We start from the raw sequence: 16,302 nt of genomic DNA, 5'->3' as shown, positions 1-16,302 counted from the left end.
GAGATTAATCCTTTGTCAGTTGCTTCATTTGCAAATATTTTCTTCCATTCTGAGTGTTGTCTTGTGGTCTTGTTTTCTTTGTCAGTCTTGATAGAGTTTTATTTATCAATCTTTTCAAATAACCAGCTTTCTATTTCATTGATTTTCTCTGTTGGTTTTTGATTTTCAATCTCACTGATTTCTTCTCTTTATTTCCTTCCTTCTGTTTGCTTTGTGTGTATTTGCTCTTTTTCTGTGTTTTTAAGGCTTTGCGGGCCATATGGTCTCTGCTGCAGCTATTCAACTTTGCTGTTACAGGGCAAGACAGGCATAGATAATATATAAACAACTAGGTTGGCTATATTATGGTAAAGAATTATTAAAAACAGGCGGTGGCTGGGTTTGATCTGTGAGCTGTAGTTTGCTGACCCATGGTTGTCTAGAAACTTAGATTGCTGTTTTGAGACTTTTCTAATGTAAACATTTAATATTATAATTTTCCTCTAATCACCTCTTTAGCTTTAGCCCACAAATTTTGATATGTTGTATTCTCATTTTCATTTATTTTCTGATTTCTCTTGAGATTTATTCTTTGACCCTGGGGTTATTTATAAGTCTGTTATTTAATTTCTGTGTATTTGGAGATTTTGCTGTTATATTTCTGTTATTCATTTCTAGCTTAATTCCATTATGGTCAAAGAATATACTTTATTACTTAAATTTGTTATGGTTTGTTTTAGAAATCATGATATCGTATATCTGAGTGAATGCTCCATGTGCACTTGAAAAGAATTATTTCCTCTGCTATTGTTAGGTGGAACGTTCTATAAATGTCAATTAGGTACAGTTGGTTGATGGTATTGTGAAAAATCTCTTGGTTTTGATTGATTTTTGTCCAGTTCTATTGTTTACTGAAAGATGGGTATTAAAATCTCTTACTTTGATTTTGTAATTGTTTCTCTCTAATTCTGTCAATGTTTGCCTTGTGTATTTTGAATTTCGGTTAAAGGTTTTACATTTATATATAACTATTATATCTTCCAGCTGAATTGACTTTTTGGTCATGATTGAATGCCTGTCTTTATCTCTGATAATACTGTCTCATTTTGAAGTCTGTTTTAACTGATATTATTATGGCCATTAGTTTTCTTATGTTTATTGTTTATGTGGCATATCTTTGAGTCTTTATATTTGTAGATATTTGTACATATCTATATAGGTAGCCTGATTATAATTGGGTCTTCCTATGTACTATTTCTATAGTTATCTTTTTTAAATCACAAATATGATCATGTTATATTGCTGTATCAAAACTTTCAATAGCTCTACATTGCTTATAGGTAAAATTCAAACTCTATAACTGCAATTAGTGGATTTTATAGTTTTTAATCTTGGACCTCTTATTGGCAAGCCTTTAATAAAATTATTATAATCTCATGCTTAAGTAAACAAAATAAAAATTGAATTCATAAACTTATGCTCTGATAACAGGAAGAAGTAATAGAAATAGAAATAAATAGAAATTAAGCACTTATAACTAAAGAGTTAATGGTTAGATTATAGTTTGTTTTGCTCAGTAGCTAGAGCTATGCTAACCAGTATGGTAGCCACTGGCCAATGTGTTATATTTAAATTAATTAAAATAAATCAAATTAAAAAGTCAGTTTCTCAGCTCCAGTGGCCCACATTTGAAGGACTAATAGCTACCATATTGGACAGGATGGAAAATGTTCCTATTGTTGCAGAAAGTTTTGTTGTATAGGACTTGTCTAGAGCAGAGGTTGACAAAATTTTTATGTGAAAGGCCAATAGTAAGTTTTTAGGCTTTGCGGGCCATATGGTCTCTGCTGCAGCTATTCAGCTTTGCTGTTACAGGGCAAGACAGGCATAGATAATATATAAACAACTAGGTTGGCTATATTGTGGTAAAGAATTATTAAAAACAGGTGGTGGCTGGGTTTGATCTGTGAGCTGTAGTTTGCTGACCCATGGTTGTCTAGAACATTGAATTAAATTCTTGACACCTCATTTAGAATGGTATGTTGACAAAGTGAGCCCATCCTGAAGGAATGAGGCAATATAAAACCATTCCATAGGAATATATAATAAAAATAATTAGAAATTTTAGAATAGCTAAGTGAAAAGTTCAGGAGTGATGATAGCTCTTCAAATATTTCTCAGCTATCATGTGAAAAGAGGAATTAGACTTTGTGATTAAGGAGCACAGAACAATGACCATTGCATGAAAGTTACAGGAAGAGCATTTTAGTAAAATGTAAGTACAAACTGGGTTGATAGAATAGTGAGTTAAGTAATAAGTGCTAATAAATTAAAGTGATTTATGCATAAGGTGAGGTTTGAATTCAGTGACCTGTATGACTTTTTTTTTTTAAATAAAAAACTTCAGGGCTCTGCCCATTAAATCCTCTGTTATCATATTTAGTTTGGGAATTTACTTAATGACTTGTTTTCTCTTTTTAAAAAATTTTAGCCAAAGAGAAATTCATAATTCTCTTCACAACTCTATTTGAGCAGCTTGATTATTTTGAATGTGTGTGTGCTTTGATTGTCATGATTTGTTAATGTCCTTAAATAGGCAGAAAACCAAAAGCTTTTAGATGAGAAGAAACAATTTGAGAAGATTGCTGAAGAATTAAAAGGAGCAGAACAAGAACTAACAGGGCTTCTCAAAACCAGAGAGGTTTGTTTAAAAAGGATACATTGTTTTTTCAAGTGTTTTGTTAGTAGGATACAGATTTACATTGTAGATTATGGTGTGGCTGTTAGATTTGTGCAAGATTGCTTCACAAAATTCCTCTGGAAGATGTGTTCCTGCTACATTTAGTATGCTAACAATTGATTTAAAGCATATTTAGAGAACCTGCATATTATAATGAGGAAGAGAAAAGTCAGCCTTTTAGATACCAATAGTATACATAATGCCATGGCTTATAACAATTACATTTCTTGATGTCTTGAGTATTTCTTAATTGATACATTTAAATTTTAGCCTTTATTAAGTTCTTAGCTTACAGTAGTTTTTATAGTGCTCATGTTATAATTTTAGAATGTCTTTTATTTTTAAAAAGTATGTTTTCAGTCTGTTACAGTATTACATTGTAATTGTCTTTCTAATATAGTAAGAACAGCTTAGTTTTTCAAGTACTGCCTGATTTCATTAACTAATGCATTTCTTCTTAAAAATGTGACATTTTAATTAAAATTAATTACTTGGTAGTATAAAATTGACAATAGTATTTTATAATATGTAAATATAATTTTACTGGTTGAGCTTCAGAATATCAAGATGGAATTTACTTATAGTATTGCATTTGTCATTGCTCATTGTTTTAAAATTATAATGACTATGGCATTAAATCAATTTAAATTTTAAAAATTTGACATATTTTTGCCAAAGATATAACTTGCTTACATGGAATGACCATACTTCTTAAGTGAGAAAACTGTAAAAACATTTGCTGTGATAATACATGTTTATTTTCCAGAAAAAAGTACATGATTTGGAAATACAGTTAACTGCCATTGCAACAAGTGAACAGCATTATTCAAAACAGGTTAAAGAGCTGAAAACTGAGCTTGAAAATGAGAAGTATGTTTTCTATCTATAAAGTAGCTTATGTATTCAATTCCTAAGCTTTCTGTAATACTGTAAAGTATTAACTACTTTCCGAAGTAGGTAACACTAAATTAGTAAATTATGTGTAATACTTTTTTGAATAGGCTTAAAGTTGTGTTTTATTTCTGATTAAAGATCAAAATAATGTGTCAATTTCATTGTTAAAGGAGGTACATATTATTGACATAAGAAGAGTATATATCACAAACTTGAGAACTGCATTAGAAGAGCGATATGTTCTTTTCTTGGAGATTATTTAGCTCCTCATAAAAATAATCATTTGTAGTTGTAACTAGTTATTTTGATTGTTTTTCTAAATTACTGCATAGGTTTGTATTGATGAACTGACAAAATACAAATTCATTTCTCACATTGTCCAAACATAATATTTAGTTGTTTCACCTACTTAGTAAATTTAATTTCTAGAGAAAGTGGGAGGAAATGATTGTTGTGTTGTTACTCAGGGAGAACTAAACTGGAGTAGGCAATCTAGTGGTGAGCATGATTTTTGCTTTCTGATTGCTTCTCAACTCTAGATAAAAATGAGAAATAAGTAATTTACTCAGCATCTTGTCAATTCTCTTTCAACTACCATTCTCAGCTTTCTTGTACCTTTTCAACAGTACTTTTGTAGGGGCTCTGGGTAATATTCATCTATTAACCAAAATTCCTTTTAATGAATGAACTGATTAATATAAATTTGTGTTATCCTTGGTATATTTGCTTTTTCAACTTTTCATTTTTTAATTAAAACTCTTTGATGAGTTTCCAGTATCAGTAAGTAGGAGATAAAAGGTGCTTCTGAAATCATTCCATAGAGCCAGCCACACACTCCCCTTCCCTCATTTAAAATTGATCCTGGCTGCAACCAGTAACAGCAGTAATCTCTCTTCCAATGTAGAATATTTGAGACCTTGTAAGAGCAGTTTAAGTGTTGTGCATGTGCACAAAGTTTTATTTATTTTAATGAAAATATTTTAATTAAAAATAGTTAATGTCTCATGTACTATTAAATCATCAGAAATTTGAAACAGTTTCTAAGAGACAGTCTACTAGAAAGAAAATATTATATGAAAAAAAATACTTTTCAAAATTTGTGGAAAGATAAACGGGGAAGTGGTATGGAGAATATGCAAGGAAATATGTAACATCTTGAAAAACTTACTATAGAAAATTTTCAAATATATACAACGTTAAGAGGGAATATTGTAATGAATCAGCATATACCTATCACCCAGCTTCAAAAATTTTTAACTAATGGCCAATCTTATTTCATTTGTAGCCCCAGCCCTTCCTTTCTTTCCCCTAAGATTATTTTGGATAAAATTCCACATCATAGGGCCTCCCTGGTGGCGCAGTGGTTGGGAGTCCGCCTGCCAATGCAGGGGATGTGGGTTCGTGCCCCGGTCCGGGAGGATCCCACATGCCGCGGAGCCATGGCCGCTGAGCTTGCGCGTCCGGCAAGGGGAGAGGCCACGACAGTGAGAGGCCCACGTATTGCAAAAAAAAAAAAAAAAAAAAATTCCACATCATATAATTTTATATGTAAATATTTTGGTATGACATGTTTTTTAAAAAACAGGCTTAAGAATACTGAACTAACTGCAAGCTACAAAAGGCTTTCACTGGAAAACAAAGACCTAGCACAAGAAACAAGGGATATGGCCCTAGAATTAAAGAAACAGCAAGAAGATATTAATGTGAGTTGAAAAAGAAAGTCCCAGTGACTTAGTTTTCTTACTGTAAAGTTAAGGGGTTAGAATAGATTACCTCTAAAGTTTCTTCCAGCTTTAAAAGTCTGATTATTTTAGATTATCTGATTATCTTTTTCTTCTAAGTACTTTGTTTTAGAAGAAAAATATGCATATTGAGGTAGTAATAATATGCATACAATGATGAATAAAATATCATTCCTCTTTAGTTTATGACTCAATAAAAAAAAATAAATGCTCAAATAGCTTAAAATAGTGTATCATATGTATTGTTTGGGGGGCAAAGTGTTATCACAGTTCACAGGATCACTTCTACCTTGGGGAAAGAGAAAGAGAAGGCTTCAGAGAGAATACAGCATTGATTTTTGCCTTAAAAAAATGAATAATTATCAGTTCAGTCAGTAGCAATGAGTGGAAAAGCATTCTTGAAGCCATAACAATATGAACAAAGGACATAAGTCTCAAAGTATCACTGGGAAACAGCAAGTAAGACTTGTTTTTTAGCTACTAATATAGAGATTATTAGGGGAATAGAGTAAGGCTGGAAAACTAGTATGGAACTGTATAAGTTAAATAACCCATTCTCTTGCTTTATATATAACTAAATGAATTTTAAGACAGATAAAGGTCTTGAATATTAATTTCAATTTTATTTTTGTTGAAACAAAATAATTAATATAAACCTCACTGATTATTTCTTTAGAACAGCAAAAAGCAAGAAGAAAGGATGTTGAAACAAATAGAAAATCTGGAAGAGACAGAAACACAATTGAGGCAAGACTAATGCATTGGCCTTTTATGACTGGCCCAAAATAGTATTTCTTTTCTATTAACTTGTAGTTAATTTACATTAATCTTATGTTGAATATAGTATAAAATAAAAAATTAGACTTAAGTCATTGCTTTGGAATCCTGCTTAAAAATAAAATTGTAATAATGTCTATTTTATATTTAGCTTGAAATAGTGATATTAGATGTAGAAATTAATTTTAAAGTATCATAAACTTTCTAATATTTAATATTTATTTAAGAAAGTATACAAGTCATATGCCAGAAAATTTAGAACAGGTATTTAAAAAATTTAATATTACTTTAAGCATTATCTATGTTTCTAGTTGTTTTCATAATCATCTATTTTAATGCTTGTATGCCAAGTCAGTCAAGTGGATATAACAATAGTTTAATTTGGATATTTACATTTTCCAGTTTTTCACTATCATAAAGAATACTGTAGTAAACATTTTGGGACATAGAGATTTTTTTCTTATAGGATAAATTTCCAGTGTGAATTTATCGAGTCATAGGAATAATTATTTCAATTACTTTTTATAGACCAATGGTTTCTAATAGGTTTTATCAGTTGTAAACCATGCAATACAACCAATATTTTATGAAAATGCTGGTTCCAAATGTTTTAATTACTTTTGGGTATTATCATTAATTTATTTGATAATATAACAGGTAGAAACAACTCATAGTTCTTATGATTTATAATCTTCATGTTTTGGGTAAGCTTTGGCATTTTTCATGTGTGTTTGCTAGAGTTTCTTCTCTTTAAATTGCTTATGCCTGTTGCCCACTAATATTTTGATATCTTGATTATTTTCTTACTCATTTAAGCTTTAAAAAACATATTAATCCTTTATGTTATTTTATTTAAAGCACATATTTCCCCTAACCTGTTGTTTTCCTTTCACTTTGGATAATTTTTTTGTTATACAGAAGTTTTAAAAAAAAAATTTGTATTAAATCGAATTCTTTCCTTTTAAAATTTTTCCCCATTGCTTTTATACTTACAAATCTTTTTCCTGCCTGCAATCAAATATTAATATTTTCTTTAGTTACTTTAAAAATTGATATATTTAAAAATCAATATATTGATATTTGGTTTATCTTTCTCTTTTTCAAATAATGAAAAACATTTCAAGGTATCAATTTACTTTCTAACACTACTGTAGATCTGTGACCTGCTTTTTGATATGCAGTGTTTTCATGTTTATATTTTCTAAATAATCTGTTTTTGTATTTTAAGTTTCCTTTTAATCCATTAGTAATTTAGATGATTTCCAAATATTTGGGGGCTCTTGTTTGTACTCACATTCTGATGTATTAAGTTTTGATTTGTTTGATTAAAGAATGTGGTCATTAAAACTTAGCTATTATAAATTGTTTGATATTTCCTTAGACCTAATATATCTACCTCATAGCACTGTCTGGGGATTACATGAGGAAATGTGAATAAAGTGCTGAGCACAGTGCCTGGCACTTAACTGTTACTATTTTCCATATTTGGGAAGTCATCTTTTACTATGCTTCTAAAGATTACTTTTGTCCTTTATGCTTACTTTTCTTCTTCAGAAGTAACTGTTATTTATAGACTAAATCTGTGATTAAGCCACTGTACATTTTGGGGATAAAAAGTGAAGATATTTTTTAGGGAAAGGCTGCTTTTAATTTAAGAGAATTCAAGTTGTTTGGATAATATCTTTTTGTGCATCTGCCTACTCTATGGACTTACAGAACTGTAAATAAAAATATATTTAGGAAAAGTAAGAATATGCCAATTAAAAATTTTAAACTCAGTTGAAGAGTAAACATCCTAGATTCAGTTCTTACAAGGCCAAGTTATTCCACGTCATTGAATACTATTCCATGCATTTACATTAGACCCAGTAACATATCAGTTGTAGTAACAAGAAAGTCTACAATTAGAAATAGCTTTAGGGCTTCGCTGGTGGTGCAGTGGTTGAGAGTCCACCTGCCGATGCAGGGGACACGGGTCTGTGCCCCGGTCTGGGAAGATCCCACATGCCGCGGAGCGGCTGGGCCCGTGGGCCATGGCCGTTGAGCCTGTGCGTCCGGAGCCTGTGCTCCACAACAGGAGAGGCCACAACAGTGAAAGGCCCACGTACCACAAAAAAAAAAAAAAAAAAAAAGAAAAAAAGAAATAGCTTTAAGTATCCTTCTGAGACAAAACACCCTTGTTTTCATATGCAACAGACAGATTTTAAATTGAAAAAAGTTTGAAAGGATAATACATGCATGTGGTGTAAAAATCAAAAGGACAAAAGGACATGGGGAAAGAAACCTGTTTTGCTTGCCTTTTGTCTTCCTGATATCCAGTTTCCCTCTCCAGAGGTATCATGGTTTCTTGTGTATGTTTCCAGAGATACTCTGTACGTATATAAGGATACAGGTATATGCAAATATCTCAGTCATGTAGTTCTTCTTTAAAATCACTGGTATGTATGTCCCTAATTTATCTGTACAACATTATGACTATGTCTTACAATGATGACTAATTTATGACTAAGAAAATAGTAAAGTGAAATCTTGACTTAAATAAGATAAGTTTTCCTATCTAGGAGTTTCTTTTTTTATGGAAAAATGGCTATAAAGATCTAAGTAATTTCAAAATAAATGTATAAATTAATTTAAATGTGGGAGTAGAATTGTGCTTATTGACATTAATGCATGAAAAATTATCAAACAAAATGACAATATAAACCAACAAAAAATTAAATAGTCCACCGTTTTAGGAATTCCAGAAAAGGAATAAAATGAAAATATGGATTTTATTGCAATATCACTCTTCTATTTCTTTAAGAAATGAACTGGAATCTGTGAAAGAAGAACTGAAACAGAAAGGAGATGAAGTTAAATATAAATTGGACAAGAGTGAAGAAAAGGTATGTTGTATTTAATAAAAGGTTCTATCACAAAATTTTAAATCATAAAAGCAATACCACGTGTCAAAAAAAAGTGTACTATTGTATAAATAATTAGTGGGCCAAGGGCTGTTGTAGGCTATTGACCTTAAAAATAGGGGCCACGTTGGGTTATTTTGCTTATGTGGTTTATATCTAGAAGAAATAGTGGTATGATTCTAAATTTCTTTAAATAGTGAGCATTTATAAATGTTGATTTATATTTTAGGCTAAATAAAAGGCTCATACTTTAGTAATATGAAATATACTGATAAATTGATTAATAAATTTGTGTTGTGCATTGGTGGAAATGATTTCAAAGAGTTGAGATAGGAAGAAGGCTTTTAGGGAAGATTATTCACAAAAGTGGAATAGTATAAAGTATGTGACATGATTATAGTATATAACATACATAGAGGGAGAAAAGGGTGCCAAAATAGATTGTGCTGCTCAGCCTAGATTGTGAAAGCCTTGACTGTGTTTTTTCATTCATTCCACAAATATTACTGGCTACCTAGGATGTGCCAGGCACTGTTCTGGGTGCTAAGTTTGTTTTTAATTTGTTTTGGTGGACAATAGTGATCCAATTAAGTTTTTTCATTAGACAAGTAACATTTTTAATTTTTAAGAATGGAATAGGGAGAGGTGAAAGGCACTGGAATAAGTTGGAAGGCTATAATAAATAGTCTTGAAAGCTCTGAAAAAAATCTTAGAGAGGACTCTGGCCTAGTTTAGCTCACTTATACCTGAGCCATTCATTGCAATTAGGGGATAGAGTAATCTGTCTAAGCCTGAGCTGCATTGCCATCCTTGGAGACATATCAGTCCCCATCAAGCTTTATGAACTAAGCAGGGTTACTGTGAAATTTACACTGAAAGAGTCTTTCCAGGAAAGGATGCTGGCCAGACCAAAACATAGGTCTTCTATGTAATTGCTGTTGGAGCCCATGGAAAGGGCATCTATCTAAACTTGAGTCAGGACAAGCTTCCTGGAAGAAGCAACATTCATTTTGAAACCTCTGATTAATAGGAATTAATGGAAGGCAGAGGTGTGGGCACAAGTATATCAGGGAGAAGAAGAGTATTCCAAATTACAAACACACACACACACACACACACATACATACACACATACACATATACACATTGTATATGAAGTATGAGAGAGCCCATCATATTTAAGCAACTAGACAAAGTTTATCTTGGCTGAAAGGTGGAGTTTAAGATAGTGGTGAGAGTGGAGAGAGGAGGCAAAGATGAGAGGCGAGGAGATGAGAGTGGAGAGATGAAGATGGGGAAAAATGAGGGTGGGGAAAAATGAGGGTAGATCATTTAAGGCCACATAGCTATATTTAGGAGTTTGAGGTTATTGAAGAGTTTTCACCTGAGAAGTGTCATAATTTTATTTATACGTTGGAGAGTTCTAAGACTATTGGAATAGTCTAAGGATGAGATGAACTATATTTTTAAGGGCTTGCAATGAACCAGGAACATTCTAGATTATGTATGTTATCTTAAACTGGAAGTCATTTTTGTTCTCATTTTATGAATTAGGAAGTCAGGCCTTCAAAGGGTAAAAAACTTGAAAAGGTACATGACTAAGAAGTGGTAGAGCTGCCTCTCTAACATTCTTTAGACTATATCACATATTTTTCTCAAAAAGCTATTTTTTCTTTGAGTTTCATATTTATTTGTTAAATTCAACCCGAAAAAAATGAATTTAATCTCCTAAAGACTTGGTATGTAATTCACTACTTTAAAATTTGTATCAGAGGCTGCTTCAAAACACTAATTTTGTTGGTGTAGGGAAAAACATGAATTTCATGTTTAATGTAGAATAAAAATCTTCCACTAAGAACTTAAATTTGTTTTACCAAAGTAGAAAATATTAATGATGAGTTAAGGAAAAAAAAAACAACGAAATGCAAGACAAATTGATAGCATGTTTCAGTTTTCCATGGTTGGATTTCAATTTACCTATTGAAACAGTTTTCTGGAAAGAATTCAAATTGCAAATATTTCTTGGATATTTTGCCTGACATTGAAATTCATTACACTCTTCTTTTATCCCAATCCACTACGTTAGTTCAGACATTTATTATTTCATACGTAGTTTAGCTGAGCCTTTGTTTCCTCATCTCTAAAGTGGGGATAATAATACCTACTTTTCTATATCATTGGATTGTTAAAAAGTTCAGTTTAACAAATGTTTGTGAAAGACATATTTAACAGATTATAAACATTTATATATAGTTAAAAAAATTCAGTATAAACTGGGAAAGCTAATAAAATATTGTAAAGTGATGCTAATGCTAAGATAAGAATAATGAACATTGACATATAGACACAAAAAGAATTTCTTTTTGAAAAAAGGTTACTGAACTAAACTGGGAGAGCTGATAAATGTTTTTGTAGAAATATAAGACTAAGCTTTATAATTCCATGTCTAAAAGATACTCAGAAAATAGAAATTCTGTTAACATTTTTAAAAAATCTGATGTCAAATAATGTTTTTTAGGCTCGAAGCATTGAATGTGAAGTCGTAAAAAAAGATAAACAAATGAAGATATTAGAAAACAAGGTACTATAAAATGTGAAAAATGTTTAGGAATAGAGACTTTGTAACAAAATATGTATGGCTAGATTCTTTAGGGCCAACTTGTACATTGTCCTGTACAAAGAAATCTCAATTCCACTTTGAAGGCTTTCAGGAATAGTATAGGTTTTTTTTTTTAAACATCTTTATTGGAGGATAATTGCTTTACAATGGTGTGTTAGTTTCTGCTTTATAACAAAGTGAATCAGCTATACATATACATATATCCCCATATCTCCTTCCTCTTGTGTCTCCCTCCCACCCTCCCTATCCCACCCCTCTAGGTGGTCACAAAGCACTGAGCTGATTGCCCTGTGCTATGCGGCTGCTTCCTACTAGCTATCTACTTTACATTTGGTAGTATATATAAGTCCATGCCACTCTCTCACTTTGTCCCAGCTTACCCTTCCCCCTCCCCGAGGAATAGTATAGGATTTTTACTGCAGGTTTCTTTGAAGAGGCTCTGGGATAAGGATTTTTTGCATAATGCTTCAAAGAGCAAAGCTTCATTAAACTGATCTTTAGCTATCTCTTCCCTTTCCCCAAATTTCATTCTCTTAGCAGCTGCATTTGTTGTGGATATCTTTAGAGTGGCAAGATGCTTTTACAAATCATTCTTAGATATCTCTCCAATTCTTATAATCAAGGGAGCTGCAGAAAAATTTCTGCTTTCTTTATGTGAAATGTTTTTACTGCCTGGCTGGCAATACCAATTCACTTTTCCCTTCTCTGCCCTTCACCACACACTTGTCTTAAACTTGACTTTCTGTATAGTGAGCCAGTGAGTAGTCTTTTGGAAAGCTTTCACTTTCTGAAGTGAAAGTTCACTTTCTGAAGCTCCGACCTCTAATAATTAACACTATTTTCTTCTACCTAGAATTCTGATGAATAAAATTCTTTGATTTTTTTGTACGTGAATTATTTGACTTAAAAATAACTGTAATAGTTTAAAATCTTTTCAAGAATTTCTGGGTATTCCACCAAATATATTAATTAGTCCTAAATTTGGATATTATTTAAATTTAAAAGGATTGAAAACTTAAGTTACTTTAATTTTCATTAGTTTATTCAGAAATAAGGGACAGTGAAATGGGCCAGTCAAAATGACAAAGTTGATAGATCTGATGTCATTATCCTTTTAGTAAAATATACATATTTTTTGAACTGTCATAATTACAGTTATAAAGATGGTTTTTATAATATGTAGTAATGTCAGTTATAAAGATAGTTTTTTAGGAAAAGCTGAGTAGCAGAAAAATATGATCATCAATATTAACTCTCAAGGGAATAAGTTTTGATGGTCTGAAGAACAGAGAAATGCATAAAACTTGCTTTTTGGGGCAAAGTTAATAATCTGGTGATACTTCAAACTGATATTTTAAAAATGTGTTCAGCATTCATGTGGTAAGGCCAAGAAGTAACCTATTTTCCTGTCTATTGAGTTTTAAATTTTAATTATATTTTTCATTACTGAAGTTTTAATTAGTTCTTTAAAAAATCTGCTCAATTGTTGTTTATGGTCTCATTTCTTTTTCATAGTTTCAAGTCTTTAATTTTAAAAAATATTTAATATATTTTAATACGATATTCTTTGATAATATCAATATCTGAAGTCTTTTTCAGGTCTGATTTTGCTCTTTATTCTTTCTGCTGACTTTTTATTCTTTGAGCCTTATTTATGTTTTTTGATTCCTTGGTTTTTTACCTGTGGTAATTCTTTGAGGCTTGTGTTGAAATTGGTATCCTCCCAGAAAGATTTTCTTGGGGACACTACTAACGAGGAGCCCATTTTAAAGTAAATTCTCCATTTGAAGTTTTTTGAGATTATAGAGATAGCATGAATCCAGCTATAAACGACTGCCCTGCTCCCCTCCCCAATATAAGGCCACCTCATGGCTACAAATTTTCAGGGCAGTTTTCATACCATTCACTTAGTGCCAGGGTCAAGACAGACAAGTTTCCTTACTGTACCCTTCTGTGTGGCAGATTTATTTCTTGTTTACACTTTCACTGAGTAGGTAGTCCTTTGAGTTTGTGACTTTATGCAGGGTTCTCTTATTGGATTCTCTACCTTTAGTGAGCTCTGAGTTTATCTCCTATCTCTTTAATCCTAGGTAGGTTTAGCAGATACCCGTAGGCCAAGTGCTGCCTTTGATGCTAGCCTCAGACCTACTGTTACTACACTTTAAAGTTGTAATTTCAAGTAGGCAGATTCCTTATTTTTTAGACATTTACTTTTAAATTATTTTTATCAGGAAAGTTGTTCAGAGTATTTAGGTGATTTTTCTGTCAAAAATGGAAGTCTTTGATTTTTTTAATAAATAAAAATTGTATACACAAATAGTTTCACCTAATATGTTTATACCTGCCAATTGGCATGATAATCAGTAAAATGTTTCTCACTTTTCTATGGCTTTTCTTCTTCAGTTTTCTTTTAAGTTTTCTGAAATAGACCATTGAGGCGGATGGTGCACATTAAAATTTAGATAAAATAAATCACTTGTAAACCTCAGTATCATACCTTATTCAGTTTCAGAATAGTTGCTGACTGTGACTACATATGAGTCTTTCAAGAAAGATATTTAACACAGCATTTTGTGCTAATCGTGGGTATTAAAATTTTTTTCCCGTTGGACTTTCTTTCTACTTTGATGGAAATTAGAACAGCTTATATATCTGTGATGTTTTAGGACCCTTTAGAAATCTGTGCTGCATTTATGGTACTCCATATATTTTTGGGCTAGTACATCTTAATCCAATTCTACATGTGTAGCCAGGTGAAATAGTCCCTCAAAGTGAGATATTAAAAAAATGATATAGATGGTATTTCTGTAAGAGGAATTAGAATGTATTTAGGAGGAGATAGAGTATTATAGAGGAGATAGAGTATTATATTATTTCCCTTCCCCAAATATAATAAGTAAAAGAGATCTCATAAATGATAAATGGGGAATAATGAATAAGAAAGAAGACAAATTATAGTTAATCCTCTGGCTGGCTTTCCAAAATCCAATTAATTATATAATTCAGCCCTCTGTATGGGATTCAGTAAAAGGTACTTTTCCCTTAAAGTAATTGAATTCATGTGTTCTTTAAGTAGATTAAGACATTTTAAGAATTTCAAATTTGTACTGAGATAATCTATTAAAATTTGTACTTGTTCACATAATTTTTGACATTAATGGAATTATTTAACGACATGATTTTTGAAGTGATCTCTATGCTAATATTTTTGTTAGTTTGAAATTGTTAGTTTGGAATATTGAATAAAATATTTTAAATTTCTCTTGATTTTTTAGTGTAACAATTTAAGGAAACAAGTTGAAAATAAAAGCAAGGTTATTGAAGAACTCCAGCAGGAGGTATGTACTGATTCTCAAAATAAAACCATTAAAAAAAAAAAACCTATGTTTTCACTACAGTTTTAGAGAATAATGCTTTCCTTTACCTTAGTAATTTTAATCTAAGTCAGTAACAGTGCAAGTTTGAATCACTTTGGTATTAAACATAATCCTTTATTTTTAACTTTTAACAGAATAAGGCCTTAAAAAAAAAAAGTACAGCAGAAAGCAAGCAACTGAATGTTTATGAGATAAAGGTATTTGGAATCCTTATTTTTGTTTTAAAAATACTAACACATAGATGAGAATTTAGGAATTTTAAGCCCTTTATTTATATTGTAGCAATTATTTTCAGTCAGTATCTTTTGAGATTGTGGGGATCAATCCTTTTAGTTGTAGTAGAGTGCACCTCTTTGGTTTATCTATGTTAAAATCATCTAAGCAGCTTAGAATACATGTACGTGTGTGTATATATATGTCTTCATATTCCTTACCCATACATTGAAAATTGAACTTGAGTAGGTTTGGGGTGGAGCCTTGGAATTGTTAATCTGGATAAAAAAGTCAAGGCTACACTCTATGGTCCCTGCAAGAGACACACTTTATTAAATATAAAGATAAAAGGAAGTTGAAGTAAAAATATGGAAAAAGATATGTCATATACTATACAAACAGTAAGCATAGAAAAGCTGGGATAACAATTTTTATAACACATATAATAGATTGAAATGCAAGGAGTATTATCAGAGATCCTAAGGGGCATTTGATAATGATAAAGGTATCAGTTCATCAAGAAGATATAACAGTCATGAATGTATTTGTTCTTAATAGCAGAGCTTCAATATACGTGAAGTAAAAACTTAAAAGACTAAAGTGAGAAATAGATAATTTCATTATTATATTTGGGGGTTGTAATAGCCCTCTTTCAGCAATTGATGCAACTAGAAGAAAATTGGTAAGAATATACAAAATTTGAACAACATTATTAACTACTTGACTTAATTGACATTTGTAGAACATTATAGCTACAACTGTAAATTCTTTTGAAGTGCACATAGGTTGTTTACCAAGATAGACCATATGCTGGGCCATACATTTAAAAATTTTAAAGTCTTACAGAGTATATTCTCTCACTACAACAGAATTAAATTATAAATAAGTAACCATAGGATATCTGGAAAAGCCTAAATATTTGGGAATTAAGCATTATACTGGTAAGTAACTCATGGGCCAAAGAAGAAATCACAAGGAAAATTAGAAATTATTTTAAATGGAACGATCATAGAAATACAATATGCCAAAATTTGTGGGATGCAAATAAAGGAGTTCT

The 16,302-nt window shown here is 31.3% G+C and overlaps 1 protein-coding gene across 1 annotated transcript in view; it reads left to right on the top strand.

The window, feature by feature from the left end:
• Nucleotides 1-2,575: 2,575 nt before the first annotated feature.
• Nucleotides 2,576-16,302, top strand: part of SYCP1 (synaptonemal complex protein 1) — a gene marked incomplete at its 5' end in the record, with an annotated part of 82,423 nt that continues 68,696 nt past the window's right edge. Inside the window, 7 exons of the mRNA XM_007454791.1 lie at nucleotides 2,576-2,680; nucleotides 3,486-3,589; nucleotides 5,199-5,316; nucleotides 6,032-6,102; nucleotides 8,936-9,017; nucleotides 14,931-14,993; nucleotides 15,167-15,229. Coding sequence (XP_007454853.1) covers nucleotides 2,576-2,680; nucleotides 3,486-3,589; nucleotides 5,199-5,316; nucleotides 6,032-6,102; nucleotides 8,936-9,017; nucleotides 14,931-14,993; nucleotides 15,167-15,229 — 606 coding nt within the window. The remainder of the gene's footprint in view (nucleotides 2,681-3,485; nucleotides 3,590-5,198; nucleotides 5,317-6,031; nucleotides 6,103-8,935; nucleotides 9,018-14,930; nucleotides 14,994-15,166; nucleotides 15,230-16,302) is intronic.

This window comes from Lipotes vexillifer, unplaced genomic scaffold, assembly GCF_000442215.2.
Source record: "Lipotes vexillifer unplaced genomic scaffold, Lipotes_vexillifer_v1.1 scaffold998, whole genome shotgun sequence".
In the NCBI taxonomy this organism is placed as follows: domain Eukaryota; kingdom Metazoa; phylum Chordata; class Mammalia; order Artiodactyla; family Lipotidae; genus Lipotes; species Lipotes vexillifer.
This window is presented reverse-complemented; position numbering and strand designations above follow the sequence as displayed.